The following is a 17321-nucleotide window of genomic DNA, read 5'->3' on the forward strand; positions in this document are numbered from 1 at the left end:
CAAATTGGATCCTTTGAATCCTGCAAGTCTGAATTTCTTCAGGCAGTCTGTGAGCACTCATTGGCCATGTCTTTAAAGTCTACATTTCTAGTAACAGGTTGTTCAAGGAAACTTAGTCATTTTCTATCACGATGCTCAGAATTCTTGTCCCAACAATCTGTACTAGTTTGCTGTAGTTGCCATAAGAAGTTACTACAAACTTAGTAGTTTAAAACAACACATGTATTATCTTCTAGTTTCTAGAGATCAGATATCTGGGTCGTTGCTTAGAGCTCAGGTGTCAACAGGGCTGTGTTTCTCTCTGGAGGCTTTGGGTGTGAATCTGTTTCCAGGCTCTTTCAGGTTGTTGGCAGAATTTAGTTCCGTGTGGTTATAGGAATGAATGAGGTCCCTTTCCTTGCTGACTGTTACCTTAAAGTTCTTAACTTCTAGAGGCTGCCCTCACTCCTTGGCTCATGGCTCTCCATCTTCCATCTTCAGATATCAAACATCTAGAATGTCACCCTAATCTTTTCAACTACATAACTGAGGTTGAATGTCTAGGAAAATTAGTTCTGAACAGCCTTAAGCTGATCAAACTGTAACAAATAGGTGGATGATGATGCTTTGTTACACACAGAAATAGTGACTATTCAGTTATTTGAGTCATGCCAGGTACCACTGGTTCACGTCTGTAATCCTGAGGCAAGCAGATCACTTGAGTCCAGGAGTTTTGAGACCAGCCCGGGCAACATAGTGAGATGCCTGTCTGTACAAAAAAATTAAAAAATAAGCCTGGCATGGTGGCACACACCTGTAGTCCCAACTACCTCGGAGGCTGGGGTTAAGAAGATCACTTGAGCCTGGGAAGTCGAGGCTGTAGTGAGCAGTGATCACACCACTGCATTCCAACCAGGGTGACAAGAGTGAGACCTTGTTTCAAATAAATAAAATAATTGAGTCAGTAAGTGATCCCAGGGACATTGAAAATCCAAAAACAGGGCTGGGCGTGGCATGATGGCACATGCCTATAATTCCAGTACTATGGGAGGTCAAGGTGGGAAGACTGTTTGAGCCTGGGAGTTTAAGGCTGCAGGCAGCTATGATTGCACCACTGCACTCCAGCCTGGGTGACAGTGAGACCTCAAAAAAAAAAAAAAAAGCAAAAACACATAATGTTAAGTAATGTTTTACATTTTAGCCTCTCTCTTAGTTGACTGAAAAGCATACATTTTAATTTTCTTAACTGTTGTGAAGTGGAAAAGCACAGGATTAATGTTAATATCTTTTTGTTAACTTATTTTTTTTCTAATATAGTGACTTCTGCGAGGTTTTGTAATTGTGGAAACTATATGTGAAAATACAAGAGCTGTGATAGGAAAAGTAGTTATCATGAATTGGCCACTGGGAGCCACTGCTGCTTCTACTTTGAGTTTAAGGAATTTGCATGTAGAAAGTCTTAATAGGACATAAGTTAACAAGAATATTTTTGAAAAGATGACAAGGTGTGGAGACCTATCATCCATGGCCAATGATAGGCAAGAAATAGGAAAAGGGAATTGATAAGAAAATTGAGGGGAAAACCTAGGTTTTTTCATTTAGAGCTTTTTTTTTTTTTTTTTTTTTTTAGCTCCTGTATTTATTGTTAAGTGAAGTTTTTTTGGATGATTAGTAAATCTTAGCCTTCTGAGATTGGCAACTTTTATAAAGAGATGTCATGGGATGTAATGGCATGACTGCCATTTTATGCTTAGGGTTTTTTTGCATCCAATAAGGAGATTGGTGGGTTTTTTTTTTTTGTTGTTAAACATTCTGTAACTGATGTTAAGATCTTTTCTAGAATATTATTTCTGGTGCAGGAAAACGTTGGTCATAAGTCAAAATAGGAAATCTGGATTAAAGAATATAAGAAACTCTTAGTCATGGTATATTACTGCCCCTGGTAAAGGACATTGAATGTGTTTGCTCTGCTTGCTCCATCCTCATCCCTCAATATTTTTTTCTGCTGCTATTGAAGTTTTCTTCTGCTTTTCTTCTTCCATTATATTTTTTATTAATTTTTTTCTTGAGAAGTTCTTTCACTTATATATTAGCTCTCTTCCAAAATGGTAGGTCACTAGTTAATTAACTAGAATCGTTATTTGTGTTAGCATATTGTTAAGGGGTTAAGTGTGATATTAAGTGATAATAGCATTTTATGGCTGCTTTTGTTGATGGAAGGACCTCAGAGTTTTGATAGTGTTCCTGGAAGTAGGGGCCAAAAGTGACTCTTTGTTTTCTGGTTTGGGTTAGGTACTCCTAACATGTGCTCCTTTTAAAGTTCTCTCTGCTTGACTCTCTTCTGTCTTTATTACTTGATTATGAACTCCTTCAGGACAGAGACTTCCTGTGTCTTCAGTGTTTACCCATCTCAGAGCTGGGTACAAAGGGCCTAACATTAATCCTGTGCTTTTCCACTTGACAACATTAAGAAAATTAAAATGTATGCTTTTCAGTCAACTAATAGAGCTGCTAAAATGTAAAACATTACTTAACGTTATGTTTTTGCATTTCTTTATTTTTTTTGAGAAAAGATCTCACTGTCACCCAGGCTGGAGTGCAGTGGTGCAATCATAGGTCCCTGCAGCCTTTAACTCCCAGGCTCAAGCAGTCCTCCCACCTTGACCTCCCATAGTACTGGAATTTTAGGCGTGTGCCACCATGCCATACCCAGCCCTTTGTACATGTTTGTTGACTGAATATATTGATGGATATAAGCTGTAGAGAGTCGAATGGTGGCCTCCATACAATATGTCCACATCCTAATCACTGGAACCTGTGACTGTTAACTTATATATGATTGCATTAAGGATTTTCAGAGGGGAGACTCTGAAGGAGAGTGTAAAGAGTTAGGGAGGGAAGGGGAGGGAATCCTGGATTGCTTGGATGGCTCCTAAACCCAGTCACAAGGGTCCTTGTAGGTACGAGGTGGAAAGAAATTTGAAATAGAAGAGGAAGAGAAACATAGAGGAGAGAGAAGGTGATGTTCATAAGGGGGCAGAGGTTAGAGTGTTGTTTCCAAAGCATGCCGTAAGTCACCAGAAGATGGAGGAAGCAAGCAGTGGATCCTTCCTTAGAGTCTCCAGCAGGCATGCCACCTTGCCAACAACATAATTTGGGACTTCGGGCCTCCAGAACTTGTGAGAGAATAAATTTCTGTTTTAATCTATCCAGTTTGTGGTAATTTGTTACAGCAGCCACAGGTAACTAATATATGTAAATATTGTTTCAAGACAATGACGTTCCAACACCAGTATCTACTACCAAATAAGAGGATTGGAGTATTTGCATCCAACTTGGCAAGGCATTTTTCTTTAATAATACCAAACAAACACTATCCTTATTCTAGACTATGTAGGTTCTTATTGCTGCTGAACCATATTATCACAAATTAATGGCTTAAAACAACACGAATGTATTGTGTTACAGTTGGGGAGATCAGAAGTCTGAAGTAGGCCTCAGTGGACTAAAATCAAGATGTTAGCAGGACTGCATTCCTTTCTGGAGGCTCTAGAGGATAATTTTTTTTTTCTTTTCCAACTTCTGGAGGCTGCCCACATTCTTTGACTTGTGTGCCCCTACCATCTTCAGAGCCAGCAGTGTTTCTACATCATTCTTTTCCTTTCCTCTTCCCTCTTTAAGACCTTGTTGGTTATATTGGGCCTTTTTGGATAATCTAGGATAATCTTATTTTTGATAGTCACCAAAATTTTATTTACTCTCATGTCAGATTAGGCTACCATTGAGTGGTTTCTAGTTACGGTGGTGGCAATATTTATGTTTTAGTCAAAATAATAAATTCAGATAGTTTTAGAAAATTAAATAGAGCTTACTGTAATCCCAGCACTTTGGGAGGCCAAGGCGGGTGGATCACCTGAGGTCAGGAGTTGAAGATCAGCTTGGCCAACATAGTGAAACCCCATCTCTACTAAAACTACAAAAAATTAGCCAGGCATGGTGGTGGGTGCCTGTAATCCCAGCCACTCAGGAGGCTGAGGCCGGAGAATCGCTTGAACTGGGGAGGTGGAAGTGGCAGTGAACCAAGATTGCACCACTGAACTCCAGCCTGGGCAACAAGAGCAAAACTCTATCTCAAAAAAAAGAAAAAAAAAAAAAAAAAAAAAGAAAATTAAATAGAACTTAAATACTTACAACAAAATGCAATAATCTTTAACCTTATTTTGAACTAGCCAGTCCAGATCTTAGAGCTGTTCTTTTTGGAATTTACTTTCATGTCCAAATGAGATGCTAAATTAGTTTACTCTTGCTGTTATAACAAATTACCACAAATGTAGTGACTTAAAACACTTTACATTCATTCTCTTAGAGTTTTGGAAGTCAGAAATCCAAAATCAGTTTCAGTGGGCTAAAGTCAAGGTGTTGATAGGATTACCTCTGGAGATTCTATGGACAATCAGCTTCCTTGTTTTTTTTAAGCATCTAGTTGGATTCTTGTTTATGCCTTTTTCCTCCATCTTCAAAGCATGTCATTCCAATCCCTGCTTCCATAATCACATAACCTTCTCCGAAGTAAAATCTCCTTCTACTTCCCTCTTGTAAGGATACTTGTGGTTACATGTAGGGCCCACCTGGATAATCTCCCCATCTTGGGATCTGTAATCGCATCTGCAAGATCCCTTTTGCCACATAGATAGCATTCGCAGATTTCAGGGATTAGGATTTTGTTATCTTGGAGGGTTATTATTTAGCCAGCCACATATCATCATATTGCTAAATCTTAATTTTCAGTTTTTAATTTTGCTGTATTTCTCTTAAAGTAATTGAAGATACTATATTTTCCCCTCATATTATCTGAATATAGTTATATCTAATTTTATTCCTTTGTCAGTGTTTGTATTGTGACTATGTAAATACTGCTCAGTGCTGAACCAATTAATATTATTCTTTCTGTAAAAGTCTTGATTCTCCAATATCTAATAATTGTATTTTTTTTCTATGTGCCATTTGTTCCCTTTATTTTAAGCAAACATTCTGTTGCTATGGTATACACCTATTTTAGTACACTCATTTTTCAAGCACATTTTTCTTTGTTTTAAACTGAGAATTTCTCTCTCTTAGCCTCTGTCTTGATTTCTTGTTTTGGCATGGTGTATGACTGTCATCCTAGGACTTGCAAGTTTCTAGCATCGAGTTCTTTTTCCTAGAAAGCATCCCTTCCTCTTTATGTCCTGGTTTTGGTGAAGAATATATTTGAGTAGCTTTCTAAAAAAGCTTGCTTAGGAAGCAAAAATCTAAGACCTCATGTCAGAAATGCTTTATTTTCAGTCTTCACACTTGACTGATAGCGTAGGTTGGTAGGTTGGAATTTTGGAGGCATCATTCCATTGTCTTCTGCCTTCCAGTGTTCTGTGGAAGCCATTTGTGGTGATGATTCCTGAGTATTTCTGTGTGACCTGTTTTCCAAAATTTATGGTATCTCTATGGTTGGTATTCTCAGTTTCACAAATGTGACTAGGTGTAGAGCTTTTTAAATTGTTTTTCTGGGGAATTGATGGATCCTTGGCATCAAGAAGCTTATATTCTTCAGTTCTGAGAAACTTCCCTGTATTATTTGCTTGACAATTGCTTTCTCTCTGCTTTCTGTGTTCCCTTTTTTGGAATTATTTCTGTTTGTGTGTTGCATTACTGCAGAGATTTCTAATTATTTCTTCCCTTTTATGTTATCATTTATATCTGTATGCTACTTTCTGAGAGATTTTCTCAAATTTTGTGTGCGTGTGTGTGTGTGTGTGTGTGTGTGTGTGTGTGTGTTTTGGCTTTTTTTTTTGTTTTGAGATGGAGTTGCCCAGGCTGGAGTGCAGTGATGCAATCTCTGCTCACTGCAACCTGCCTCCCAGATTCAAGTGATTCTCCTGCCTCAGCCTCCCAAGTAGCTGGGACTACAGATGGTGCGCCACCATTCCGGGCTGATTTTTTGTATTTTTAGTGGAGACAGGGTTTCACCATGTTGGCCAGGCTGGTCTCGAACTCCTGACCTCAAGTGATCCACCTTCATCAGCCTCCCAAAGTGCTGGGACTACAGGTGTGAGCCACCGTGCCCCACCATCTCAATCAGTTTTTTATTTTCTCTGTCATTTTAATTCCGGGAACATTTTTGTTGTTATTCTTTGAATATACTTAGAAATACAGCATTCTGTTCTTTCATAGGTAAAATGTCCTAGCAGTGAGGTTAATAGCAGTCTTTTTTATTCCTGCTTTTACTGTCTCGTCTCTTCTAGTTATTGTTTTTTTTGTTTTTTGTTTTTTGTTTTTTTTTTTTTTAACTCCTCTGTCATTGCTGGTGAGCAAATATTTATCAAATGAGGCACTAGAAAGCTACTTGGAATAACTGTGTGTATAGGGTTCAGTATTGGCAGCAGGGTAGAATTGATGGAGAGAAGCTGTTTTGTATCTTACTGGGCTTCACCTTTAAGTGTTCGCAAAGAAGAATCTTTTAATAGCCTTATTGCCTAAGCTGGTGTTCTGAATCTAGGCAGGGGCAAGTCTCCTTTTCAGTGTGCAGATTTTCACTTAATCTCATTACAATTGTCTTCTGCTGTCAGACTCATTGAGTTTTGAGCTGCTTAGGTTCCTTTTCTCCAGAGACAAACTCTTTGGTCTTTGAGGGTGGATTGGGAAAGTGACAGTTATCTGGCTGCCTGGGATAAGGAGAGGCCTGGCCTCTAAGCCCTTATTATATACTTTACGCTAGTTTTCCTTAAGTTCAGCCAGGAGTTTTCCACAGTATCATTGTCCCCAAAACCTGATACTTTTTTAGAGTGTCTGTCATTAGGTGTTTGCAAGGGATTACAAGTGAATACAGGGTTCAGTTCACTATGCTTGATTGGACATTGTACCCACTGTTCAGTACGCTTTTTGGGTACAATGTGTGTGCCATACTACAAAGTCTGATTAAATAGTCCTTATAAGATTATCCTTACTTCAGATACTAGCTGTTAAGTTTGGAACGATCACTTTAGACCAACTGTCTATAAAGTAAGAGATTCCCAAGGCTGCTTGTAATGTTTGGTAGTTTACTAGAAAGACTCACAACCCCACTGAAAGTGCTGTACTCATGGTTACAGTTTTATTACAGCAAAAAGAAACAAAGTAGAGCCAGCCAAAGGAAGAGACATAGGGCGAAGTTGGAAAGGGTTCCAAATGTGAAGGGAGATGTGTTATCCTCCCATTGTCAATGTATAGCAATATACATGGAGTACTACCAACTAGGGAAGCTCACTGGAGCGTCTATGTTCACAGTTTTTATTGGAGTTTCATTACGTGGGCATGATTGAATTATCAATCAAATGGTTGAGTTCAATCTCCAGTCTTCCTCCTCTCATTGAGCAGAGACCAAATCCCTTAGTACATTTTGTGCTACTTTGTTTCATGATAAGAAGTTAACACTGCCAGAAACCTCTTTTTTTCTAAGTTTCATTTGGCTTATATCTGTTTAAAATTTACTTATCTTTTTATCTCTTTTGTTTTCATTTAGGTTAGTGATCTATTTTGAAATAATTGAATCTTTCTTTAATTGAAGACATTGTCATAAAGGGTAATAAGGTCTTTTGCCCTGTGCTTTAATCCAGTTTTAGGAAGAATGTTTGGATAGTGATTTACTCAGGGAGACACATTGCACTCCGATTTGATGTGGTTTGATAGGCACACTTTATTTTCATCTTATAAAGCATGGCATGTGGGCACCAGAAGTCTGATTGAAAGGAAGTAAAATCAGTGGAGCAATTAAACATTAACTAGGTGGGGGGCAATTATGCTAAAGTTATGTAAATAGTTTTAGATTATGTATAAGTAATTATGTTACTCAGAGTAGTTGACAGGGGAAAAATTAGATTGCTTATTCGTTTGAGACTTATTTTTGATTTTATTTTTAAAGGTTGTAATGGTTGTCATAATTTGAACCTTCATTTAATTTCTTGCTTGAAAGTTATTACATGATGTAGCATAACTAAATTTTATCTTAATGGTAATACATATAGACCATAGAAAATTTGGATTGGCTTCAGATTAAATGCCTTTTACTGTCTTTGGTTTGTTAATGGAATCTTTGTAGTAACTAAAATTAGTTAAGAGTATCTTTTGTATAAATATATGCTTTTGCTTACTTAGTAAAGCAATAGTTGGTAACTTAGTTGATAAGCAGATTCTTAAAAATATATCTCTTGTCAAAGTGGGATGTTTCATTTTAAATTAGCCTTATTCTAGAAATATATTGAATAGGTTGAGTATCCCTTATCAGAACTGCTTCGGACCAGAAGAGTTTCAGATTTTGGAATATTTGCATTATACTTATCAGTTGAGCGTTGAAAATCTGAAATTTCCTTTGAGTGTTATGCTCGTGCTCCAAAAGTTACAGGTTTTGGAACATTTTGGATTTTGTATTTACAGATTTTGGATACTCAGCCTATACCTATTAAATGCTTCTGTGACGATGAGGGAAATAAATTGTTAAATATATTATAGGATGATGTACTTTAGTATTCCTGCACATCTACCCCGTACATTTGTACAAATAAAAAAAAAAACTGTCCCGTATAGTTGAAGATTACCTGAAAGAAAATTTTTAAAAAGGTTTAACAAATATTACTTAGTTATTATGTTTGTAATGAACCTGTAACACAAGACTTAGGTGTTACTCCAAAAATAAAATGCGACAATAGACAAGAACTTAAAAAAGTTAACTGTTGTTAGTAATATATAACTTCAATTACAGCACAAATGTTAATTTATAAAGTCAAATCTAAAAGACTTCTAGGAATGATGTCCATGTCTTGCCTCCAAATGATATCAAAACAAAACTACAGCCTGGACAGGATCAAAAGAGTTGTCAAGTAAAAGCTATAATGCAATAATATCATTCTAACTGAAGAGAAAAAAATATAATCACTTAAGAATTTCAAAAGTCTGCTGGGCATGGTAGCTCACGCTTGTAATTCCAGCACTTTGGGAGACCAAGGCGGGCAGATCACCTGCCGTGAGGAGTTTGAGACCAGCCTGGCCAACCTGGTGAAACCTCGTCTCTACTAAAAATACAAAAATTAACTGGCTGTGGTGGCGCACACCTGTAATCCCAGCTACTCCAGAAGCAGAGATAGGAGAAACCCTTGAACCCAGGAGGCGGAGGTTGCAGTGGGCTATGATTGCACCACTACACTCCAGCCTGGGCAACAGAGCAAGACTCTGTTTCAAAAAAAAAAAGTGTTTCAAAAATCTTACCTCTTTAGGGTTGCTAAACAATTTGAGTTCCTAGACTGCTTTGAATTCAAAGTTAGAAACTAGAACTAATCTAATTTAACCTATTAATGTAAACTTTCCTCTAGGAAAAATATGTTTCAGATCACCTCACATCTATTAAGCTTATTAAATAATCTATTTTATCCAGAACGCTATTCTATACCTTACTAGACAACAAGATGTTCAAATAGTAGTGCTATTTTGAATTCTACAAATCTCCAAACTGCTTTCTGCTGGGGCTGCACTAATTTACACTCCCACCAACAGCATATAAGGGTTCCCTCTGCAGCCTCACCAACATTCTTACATTCTTTTCTTTTTTTTTTTTTTTTTTTGAGACGGAGTCTCGCTTTGTTGCCCAAACTGGCATGCAGTGGCCGGATCTCAGCTCACTGCAAGCTCCGCCTTTCAGGTTCACGCCATTCTCCTGCCTCAGCCTCCTGAGTAGCTGGGACTACAGGCACCCGCCACCACGCCCGGCTAGTTTTTTTTTTTGTATTTTTTAGTAGAGATGGGATTTCACCATGTTAGCCAGGATGGTCTCGATGTCCTGACCTTGTGATCCGCCCGTCTCAGCCTCCCAAAGTGCTGGGATTACAGGCTTGAGCCACCACGCCCGGCCTACGTTCTTATTTTTTGATTTTTTTTTTTTTTTTTTTTGAGATGGAATCTCACTGTCACCCAGGCTGGAGTGAAGTGGCACGATCTTGGCTCACTGCAACCTCTGCTCCCTGGGTTCGAGTGATTTTCTTGCCTCAGTTTCCCAAGTAGCTGGGACTACAGGCGCCCGCCACCATGCCCAGCTAGTTTTTGTGTTTTTAGTAGAGATGGGGTTTCGCCATGTTGGCCAGGCTTGTCTCGAACTCTTGACCTCAGGCAATCCAAATGCCTTGGCCTCCCAAAGTGCTAGGATTACAGGTGTGAGCCACTGTGCTTGGCCTATTTTTTGACTTTTTAATAGTAACCGTTTTGATTGGTGTGAGATAGTATCACATTGTGGTTTTGATTTGCAGTCTCTCTGATTAGTGACATTGAACATTTTTTCATGTTTGTTGGTCACCTGCATGTCTTCTTCTGAGAAATGCCTGCTCATGTCCTTTGCCCATTTTTTAATGTGTTTTTTTCTTGTTAATTTAAGTTCCTTACAGATTCCTTTGTTGGATGCATACTTTGAACATATTTTCTCCTATTCTGTAGGTTGTCAGTTTATTCTTTTGATAGTTTCTTTTGTGTGCAGAAAGTCATTAGTTTAATGAGGTCCAACTTGTCAATCTTTGTTTTTGTAGTATTTGCTTTTGCAATATTAGTTATAAAGTCTTTGTCTAGGCCAATGTCCAGAAGAGGGTTTTCAAGCTTTTCTTTTAGAACTTTTATTTTGAGGTCTTACATTTAAGCCTTTAATACATCTTGAGTTAATTTTTTTATATGGTGAGAGGCAGGCTGCATATGGCTAGCTAGTTTTCCTTGCACCATCTATTGAATAAGGCATCCTTTATCCATTCTTTATTTTTGCCAACTTTGTTGAAGATCCATTGTTTGTAGGTGTGTGACTTTGTTTCTGGATTCTCCATTCTGTTTCATTGGTCTGTGTGCCTATTTTTGTACCAGTACCATACTGTTTTGGTTACTGTAGCCCCATAGTTTGAAGTCAGGTAATATGATGCTGCTGGCTTTGTTCTTTTTGCTTAGAATTACTTTGGCTATTTGGGCTCTTCTTGCTTCTCTGTGAATTTTAGAGTAGTTTTTTATAATTCTGTGAAAAATGATGTTGGTTATTTGATTGAAAATGTGTTGAATTCCTTTGGGCAATATGGTCATTTTAATGATATTGATTCTTCTAATCTATGAGCGTGGAATGTTGTTCCATTTGTGTCATCTGTGATTTCTTTCATCAGTGCTTTGGAGTTCTCCTTGTAGAGATTTTTCACCTCCTGGGGTAGATGTATTCCTAAGTATTTTAATTTTTTTTTTGTATGTGGCTATTGTAAATGGGATTACATTTTTGATTTAGTTCTCAGCTTGAATGTTATTGCCGTATATAAATGCTACTGATTTTTGTGAATACTTTTTAAAGTACTTGCTTATGAGTGAGCATGTGTGATGTTTGTCTTTCTGTGCCTGTGTTGTTTCACTTAAGATATTGACTTCCAATTCCATCCATGTTGCTACAAAATTGATTCCTTTCTTTTTAATGGCTGAATAATATTCCATTGTGTATGTATACCATATTTTCTTTATTCACTCACCCATTGATGGACCCTTAGTTGATTCCATATCTTTGCTATTGTGAATAGTGCTGTGATAAACTTACAAGTCCAGCGGTCTTTTTGGTGTATTATTTCTTTTCCTTTGGTTAGATACCCAGTAAGAGAGATTGTTGGATTGAATGGTAGTTCTATTTTTAGTTCTTTGAGAAATCTCCATACGGCTTTCTATAGAGGTTGTACTAATTTATGTTCTCACTATCAGTGTATGAGTTTTTTCTCTGCATCCTTGCCAACATCTCCTTGTTTTTTTTGTTTGACAATAGCCATTCTGACTAGGATAAGATGATAATGTAGTTTTGAATTGCATTTCTCTGATGATTAGTGATGTTGAGCATTTTTTCATATACCTCTTAGCCATTTGTATCTCTTTTGAAAAATGTCTATTCATGTTCTTTACCCACTTCTTTAATAAGTTATTTTTATCAAATATATATATACATTTTTTTTGAGATGGGGGTCTTACTCTGTCATTTATGTTGGAGTGCATTGGCGCAATTCGGCTCACTGCAACCTCCATGTCCCAGGCTCAAGTGATCCTTCCATCTCAGCGTCTCAAATAGCTGGGACCACAGGCGCACACCACTACGCCCAGCTAATTTTTTGTATTTTTAGTAGAGATAGGATTTCACCATGTTGCCCAAGCTGATCTTGAGCTCCTAAGCTCAAGCAATCCTCCTGCCTTGGCCTCCCAAAGCGCTGGGATTACAGCCATGAGCCATGGTGCAAAGTCAAGCTTTTTATCACAGTAGCTTTTCCCCCCACATTCTATAGATAGTCTTTTTGGTTTCTTGAGAACATTGAGAAATCCAGGTGACTGTAAACACTTTGGAATGAGTTAGGATGGTTTTCAGCTCATTTGGGAATTAAGGATAAATGACAAGCCAGGAGATATATACAATAGTTAGAATGTGTTAAGTAGCCTCCAGAAAATCAGTAAAAATGGAGCGTGACTCGTGTGCATTGACCTGTAGAACAGTGGTTCTCAAACGTCTTAGTTTTATAGTTTTTACCTTGTTTATACTCTTAACAGTTAAAGAGCTTTTGTTTATATAGCTTATAGCTATCAATATTTACTGCATTCAAAATTAAAACAGAAAATTTTAAAACTTAAGTATTAACTGATTTAAAAATAATAAAGTTATTTCATATAAACAACCCTTTTTGAAGTGAACAGTAACTATTTTCTAAAGATAAAAAAATTTTGTGGAAAGAGTGACTTTGTTTTTGTTTTAAAAATCTTTTTAGTGTCTGGCTTAATAAAATACCTCTGAATTCTCATGAATCTGCTTCTCTGTTCAACCTGAGTCCATTAAATCACATAATCACATGAAGTTGCCTCTGGAAAACTCCATTGTACACTCATAAGAGACTGAGAAAAAGGCAAATGAAACTTCATGTTTTTGTGAAAATAATTTTGAGTTGGCTGATCTCATGAGAGGGTCTTGGGGGAGCCAAGGGTCTCCAGACCACGCTTGTAGTACCGCCATAAGAAATAAACATGTTAACTAGATTACTGCCTCAGAGCTCATGCTTTGGATTCCTATTGCCTGGATTGGAATTCCAACTTCCCTACTGTTATTTAATATTATCATTTTCCTAATTTGTTAAATGGACTAATTGGACCGATTTTATAGGATTGTTAGGATTAAATGTAATTACACTCGTAAAGTATAATAATCACTTAATAAAATGCTACCTATTTTTTTTTTTTGAGACAGAGTCTGTCTATCACCCAGGCTGGAACGCAGTGATGCTATCTCAGCTCACTGCAGCCTCCGCCTCCTGGGTTCAAGCGATTCTCCTGCCTCAGCCTCGCGAGGAGCTGGGATTACAGGCATGTGCCACCACACCTGGCTAATTTTTGTATTTTTTAGTAGAGATGGGGTTTTACCATGTTAACCAAGCCAGTCACGAACTCCTGACGTCATGATCTGCTCGCCTAGGCCTCCCAAAGTGTTGGGATGACAGGCGTGAGCCACTGGCCTGGCCCTTAAAATGCTACCTTTTACTATCAAAGTTTTAGTCCCGTTATGTCACGCTTGCTCAGAATTTTCTGTTGGTTTCCTACCTCACTTAGAGCTTTGGCTTTTACAGTGGCTTTATAAGGTTTTTCTTCATGATCTGGCATATTGCTGCCTCTCTGCTTTCATTTCCTTGTTCTCATCTCACATCCCCCCCACTCACTGTGCAAATAGTGGCCTTCTTGTGTTCATCTAAAACCAGTCATGTCTTTCCTCAGGGCCTTGGTTTTATTATTTTCTCCACAGAATGTTCACTTCTTCAAATATTGTTTTGCTTCCCTTGTCCTTCAGGTTTTTGCTTTAACGCACCTGAGTGAAATCCTTTTTCATTTAACCCATCCACACAAATTGGCCCTGTCTCCCTTCTCTGCTTTATTTTTTTTTCCCTATAGTATTTTTAGTTTTGTAGCACACTAAGTATTTACTTATATGTCTCTCTTTCTCTAGAATGTAGGCTCCAGTAGGGATGGATTTTTTGTTTTTATTTGTCTAATGTGTTTACTGCTATACCTTCAATACCTAGGTTGATGCTTGGTGCATATTTAAGTGCTGACAAAATATTTTTTGAATGAGTAAATCATGATTGCTACTGTGAAGATGAAAGGGAAATAGTCTCTGTTTCTCACAAATGTATAACCTTAATTGGACAGTGCTTCTGAGATAAAATGAATTTGTAAAGTGTTTATTTAGCATGGCATGTTGGATACATGGAAGTACTCATTAATTGGTGGCTGTTACTGAAGAATAAGAAATAAAAGGATAAGACATTTTAAGTAGAAATGACCTGAATAAAAGGAAATTGCATTCACATTTTAAGGGGTAGGGTAGATATTGTTTAGTGCATACTGGCAAAGTAAGATTGCAACTGTATAGCCAAGGCTGAGGCATTCGGATTTTGTTCTGTGGGTAATACATTTTTACATGTTCTTAAGGCAGAAGTGCTGTGATGAAAGTGGTAGGTTTGGAAGATGAAACCATCAGAAGTCTTTGAGGTTGCCTGGGATATCCTTCTGGTGTCGGCTTAACCAGACATGCTTAATAAAGCATTTAGATAATTTATCATACATAATAAAACATTGGCAAAATTATAAACTATGCCCAATTATTACTTCCTCTAATTGTGTGGTAGCATGAAATTGCTATTTGACCACAGTTGTATGTTTTGAACTATTTATGTAATTGCCAACTTTATTAGACTTTATCATTTAAAACTAAGATTTTTGATTTAGAATCAATCAAGGTGTTTATACTGGTAACTAACTTGCTAAATATCTTAATACAGGCCAAAGTATGTTTAGTCCAGCAAGTATCGGTCAGCCACGAAAGACGACATTATCTCCTGCCCAGTTGGATCCTTTTTATACTCAAGGAGATTCTTTGACTTCAGAAGATCACCTCGATGACTCTTGGGTGACTGTGTTTGGGTAAGGTTTTTAGATCATTTGCCTTTTAAAAACCCCACCGAATATAATCAAACATACAGAAAAATGGAAAGAAGCGCATAGCAAACACCCATATTACTACTGCCTAGATTCTGTGGTTAACAGTTTGCTACATTTGCTTTATCTATCATTCATCCATCTATCAATTCATTCTTTTTGTTGGTACATTTCATAATAAGTTGTAGACAACAATGCATATTACCCTGACACTTGAGCATGCATGTCATTAACTAGAGTTTGATATTTGTTTGTAGTTTTTTAAATCATTTGTCTGTTTATTTCTTCCCAGCTTATTTTCTCTTAAGCATATTTGCTAGATGGAATACAGTTGTCCCTTTAGACTTAGGGACTCCTTCCCCTTTTTCTAGTGACTAGTTCTCTATATCTAGTGGAATTCACCAGTTTTGAACTAACAGAATGAACGTTTACACACACACACACACACACACACACATATCACAGGGTTGATACTTTCTAGTCACAAAGTATTGAATATTAATAGAAACAGAGTATGACGCTCCTCGTTACATTTTTGAATAGATTTTTAGGTCCAAAATATACTTTAAAATACCTTTCTTTAAAAAAAATTTTTATTTCCGTAGGTTTTTGGGGAACAGGTGGTATTTGGTTACATGAGTAAGTCCTTTACATGATTTGTGAGACTTTGGTGCACCCATCTCCTGAGCAGTATACACTGACCCCAATTTATAGTCTTTTATCCCTCAGCCTCTTCCCGCCATTTTCCCCTGAGTCCCCAAAGTCCATTTCATCATTCTTATGCCTTTGCATCCGTATAGCTTAGCTCCCACTTATGAGTGAGAACATACGATGTTTGCTTTTTCCATTCCCGAGTTACTTCACTTAGAATAAGTGAGTTACTTCACTTAGAATAATAGTCTCCAGTTCCATCCAGGTTGCTGCAAATGCCATTAATTAATTCCTTTTTATGGCTGAGTAGTATTCCATTTTGTGTGTGTGTGTGTGTGTGTGTGTGTGTGTGTGTGTGTGTGTATGTATATCACTGTAAAACACCTTAGAGATCATATTGTATAATGTTTTATTTTACAGGTGAGGAAACAGGTGTAGGCAGCTTAAGTGATTTATTCAGCAGTTTATATCTAGTTATTATTAGCAAAGCTCCAGCAAAAACTTAGGTCTTTTGATATTCAAGCTAATATTTATACTGTACAATATAAGGTTTGTTTCTGAAAGTATGATCTGCCATACTGTATTAGTCCATTTTCATGCTGATAAAGACATACCCCAGACTGGAAAGAAAAAGAGGTTTAATTGGACTTATGTTTCCATGGCTGGAGAGTCCTCAGAATCATGGTGGGAGGTGAAAGACATTCTTACATGGCAGTGTCAAGAGAAAATGAGGAAGAAGCAAAAGCGGAAGCACCTGCTAAACCCATCAGATCTCGTGAGAATTATTCACTATCATGAGAATAGCACAGGAAAGATTGGCCCCCATGAATCAATTACCTCTCCCTGGATTCCTCCCACAATACATGGGAATTCTGGGAGATATACTTTGAGTTGAGATTTGGGTGGAGACACAGCCAAACCATTTCATTTCATCCCTGGCCCCTCTAAATCTCATGTCCTCACATTTCAAAACCAATCATGGCTTCCCGATACATCCCCCAAAGTCTTAACTCATTTCAGCATTAACCCAAAAGTCCACAGTCCCGAGTCTCATCTGAGCTAAGGCAAGTCCCTTCCACCTATGAGCCTGTAAAATCAAAAGCAAGCTGGTTACTTCCTGGATACAATGGGAGTATAGGAATTGGGTAAATACAGCCATTCCAAATGGGAGAAATTGGCCAAAACAAAGGGGTTGTAGGCCCCATGCAAGTTAAAAATCCAGCGGGGCAGTCAAATTTTAAAGCTCCAAAATGATCTCCTTTGACTTCCTGGTCTCACATCCAGGTCACGCTGATGCAAGAGGTGGGTTTCCATGGTCTTAGGCAGCTCCACCCCTATGACTTTGCAGGGTACAGGCTCCCTCCCGGCTGCTTTCCCATGCTGGCACTGAGTGTGTGGGTTTTCCAGGCACACAGTGCAAACTGTCAGTGGATCTACCATTCTGGGGTCTGGAGGATGGTGGCCCTTTTCTCACAGCCCCACTAGGCAGTGCCCCAGTAGGGACCTTGTGTGGGAGCTTTGACCCCACAATTCCCTTCCACACTGCCCTAGCAGAGGTTCTCCATGAGGGCCCCACCCCTGCAGCACAGTTTTGCCTGGGCATCCAGGTATTTCCATACATCTTCTGAAATCTAGGTGAAGGTTCCCAAACCTCAATTCTTGATTCTGTGCAC

The 17321-nt window shown here is 38.0% G+C and overlaps 1 protein-coding gene across 3 annotated transcripts in view; it reads left to right on the forward strand.

The window, feature by feature from the left end:
* The window catches only part of NUP35 (nucleoporin 35kDa), a 43309-nt gene that overhangs the window by 18424 nt on the left and 7564 nt on the right, over positions 1–17321 (forward strand). For all 3 annotated transcript variants that reach the window (XM_012000066.1, XM_012000065.1, XM_012000067.1), the window contains one exon: positions 14841–14982. In XM_012000066.1, coding sequence (XP_011855456.1) covers positions 14841–14982 — 142 coding nt within the window. The remainder of the gene's footprint in view (positions 1–14840; positions 14983–17321) is intronic.

The sequence above is a fragment of the Mandrillus leucophaeus genome, unplaced genomic scaffold (genome assembly GCF_000951045.1).
Source record: "Mandrillus leucophaeus isolate KB7577 unplaced genomic scaffold, Mleu.le_1.0 Scaffold614, whole genome shotgun sequence".
NCBI classification, from domain to species: domain Eukaryota; kingdom Metazoa; phylum Chordata; class Mammalia; order Primates; family Cercopithecidae; genus Mandrillus; species Mandrillus leucophaeus.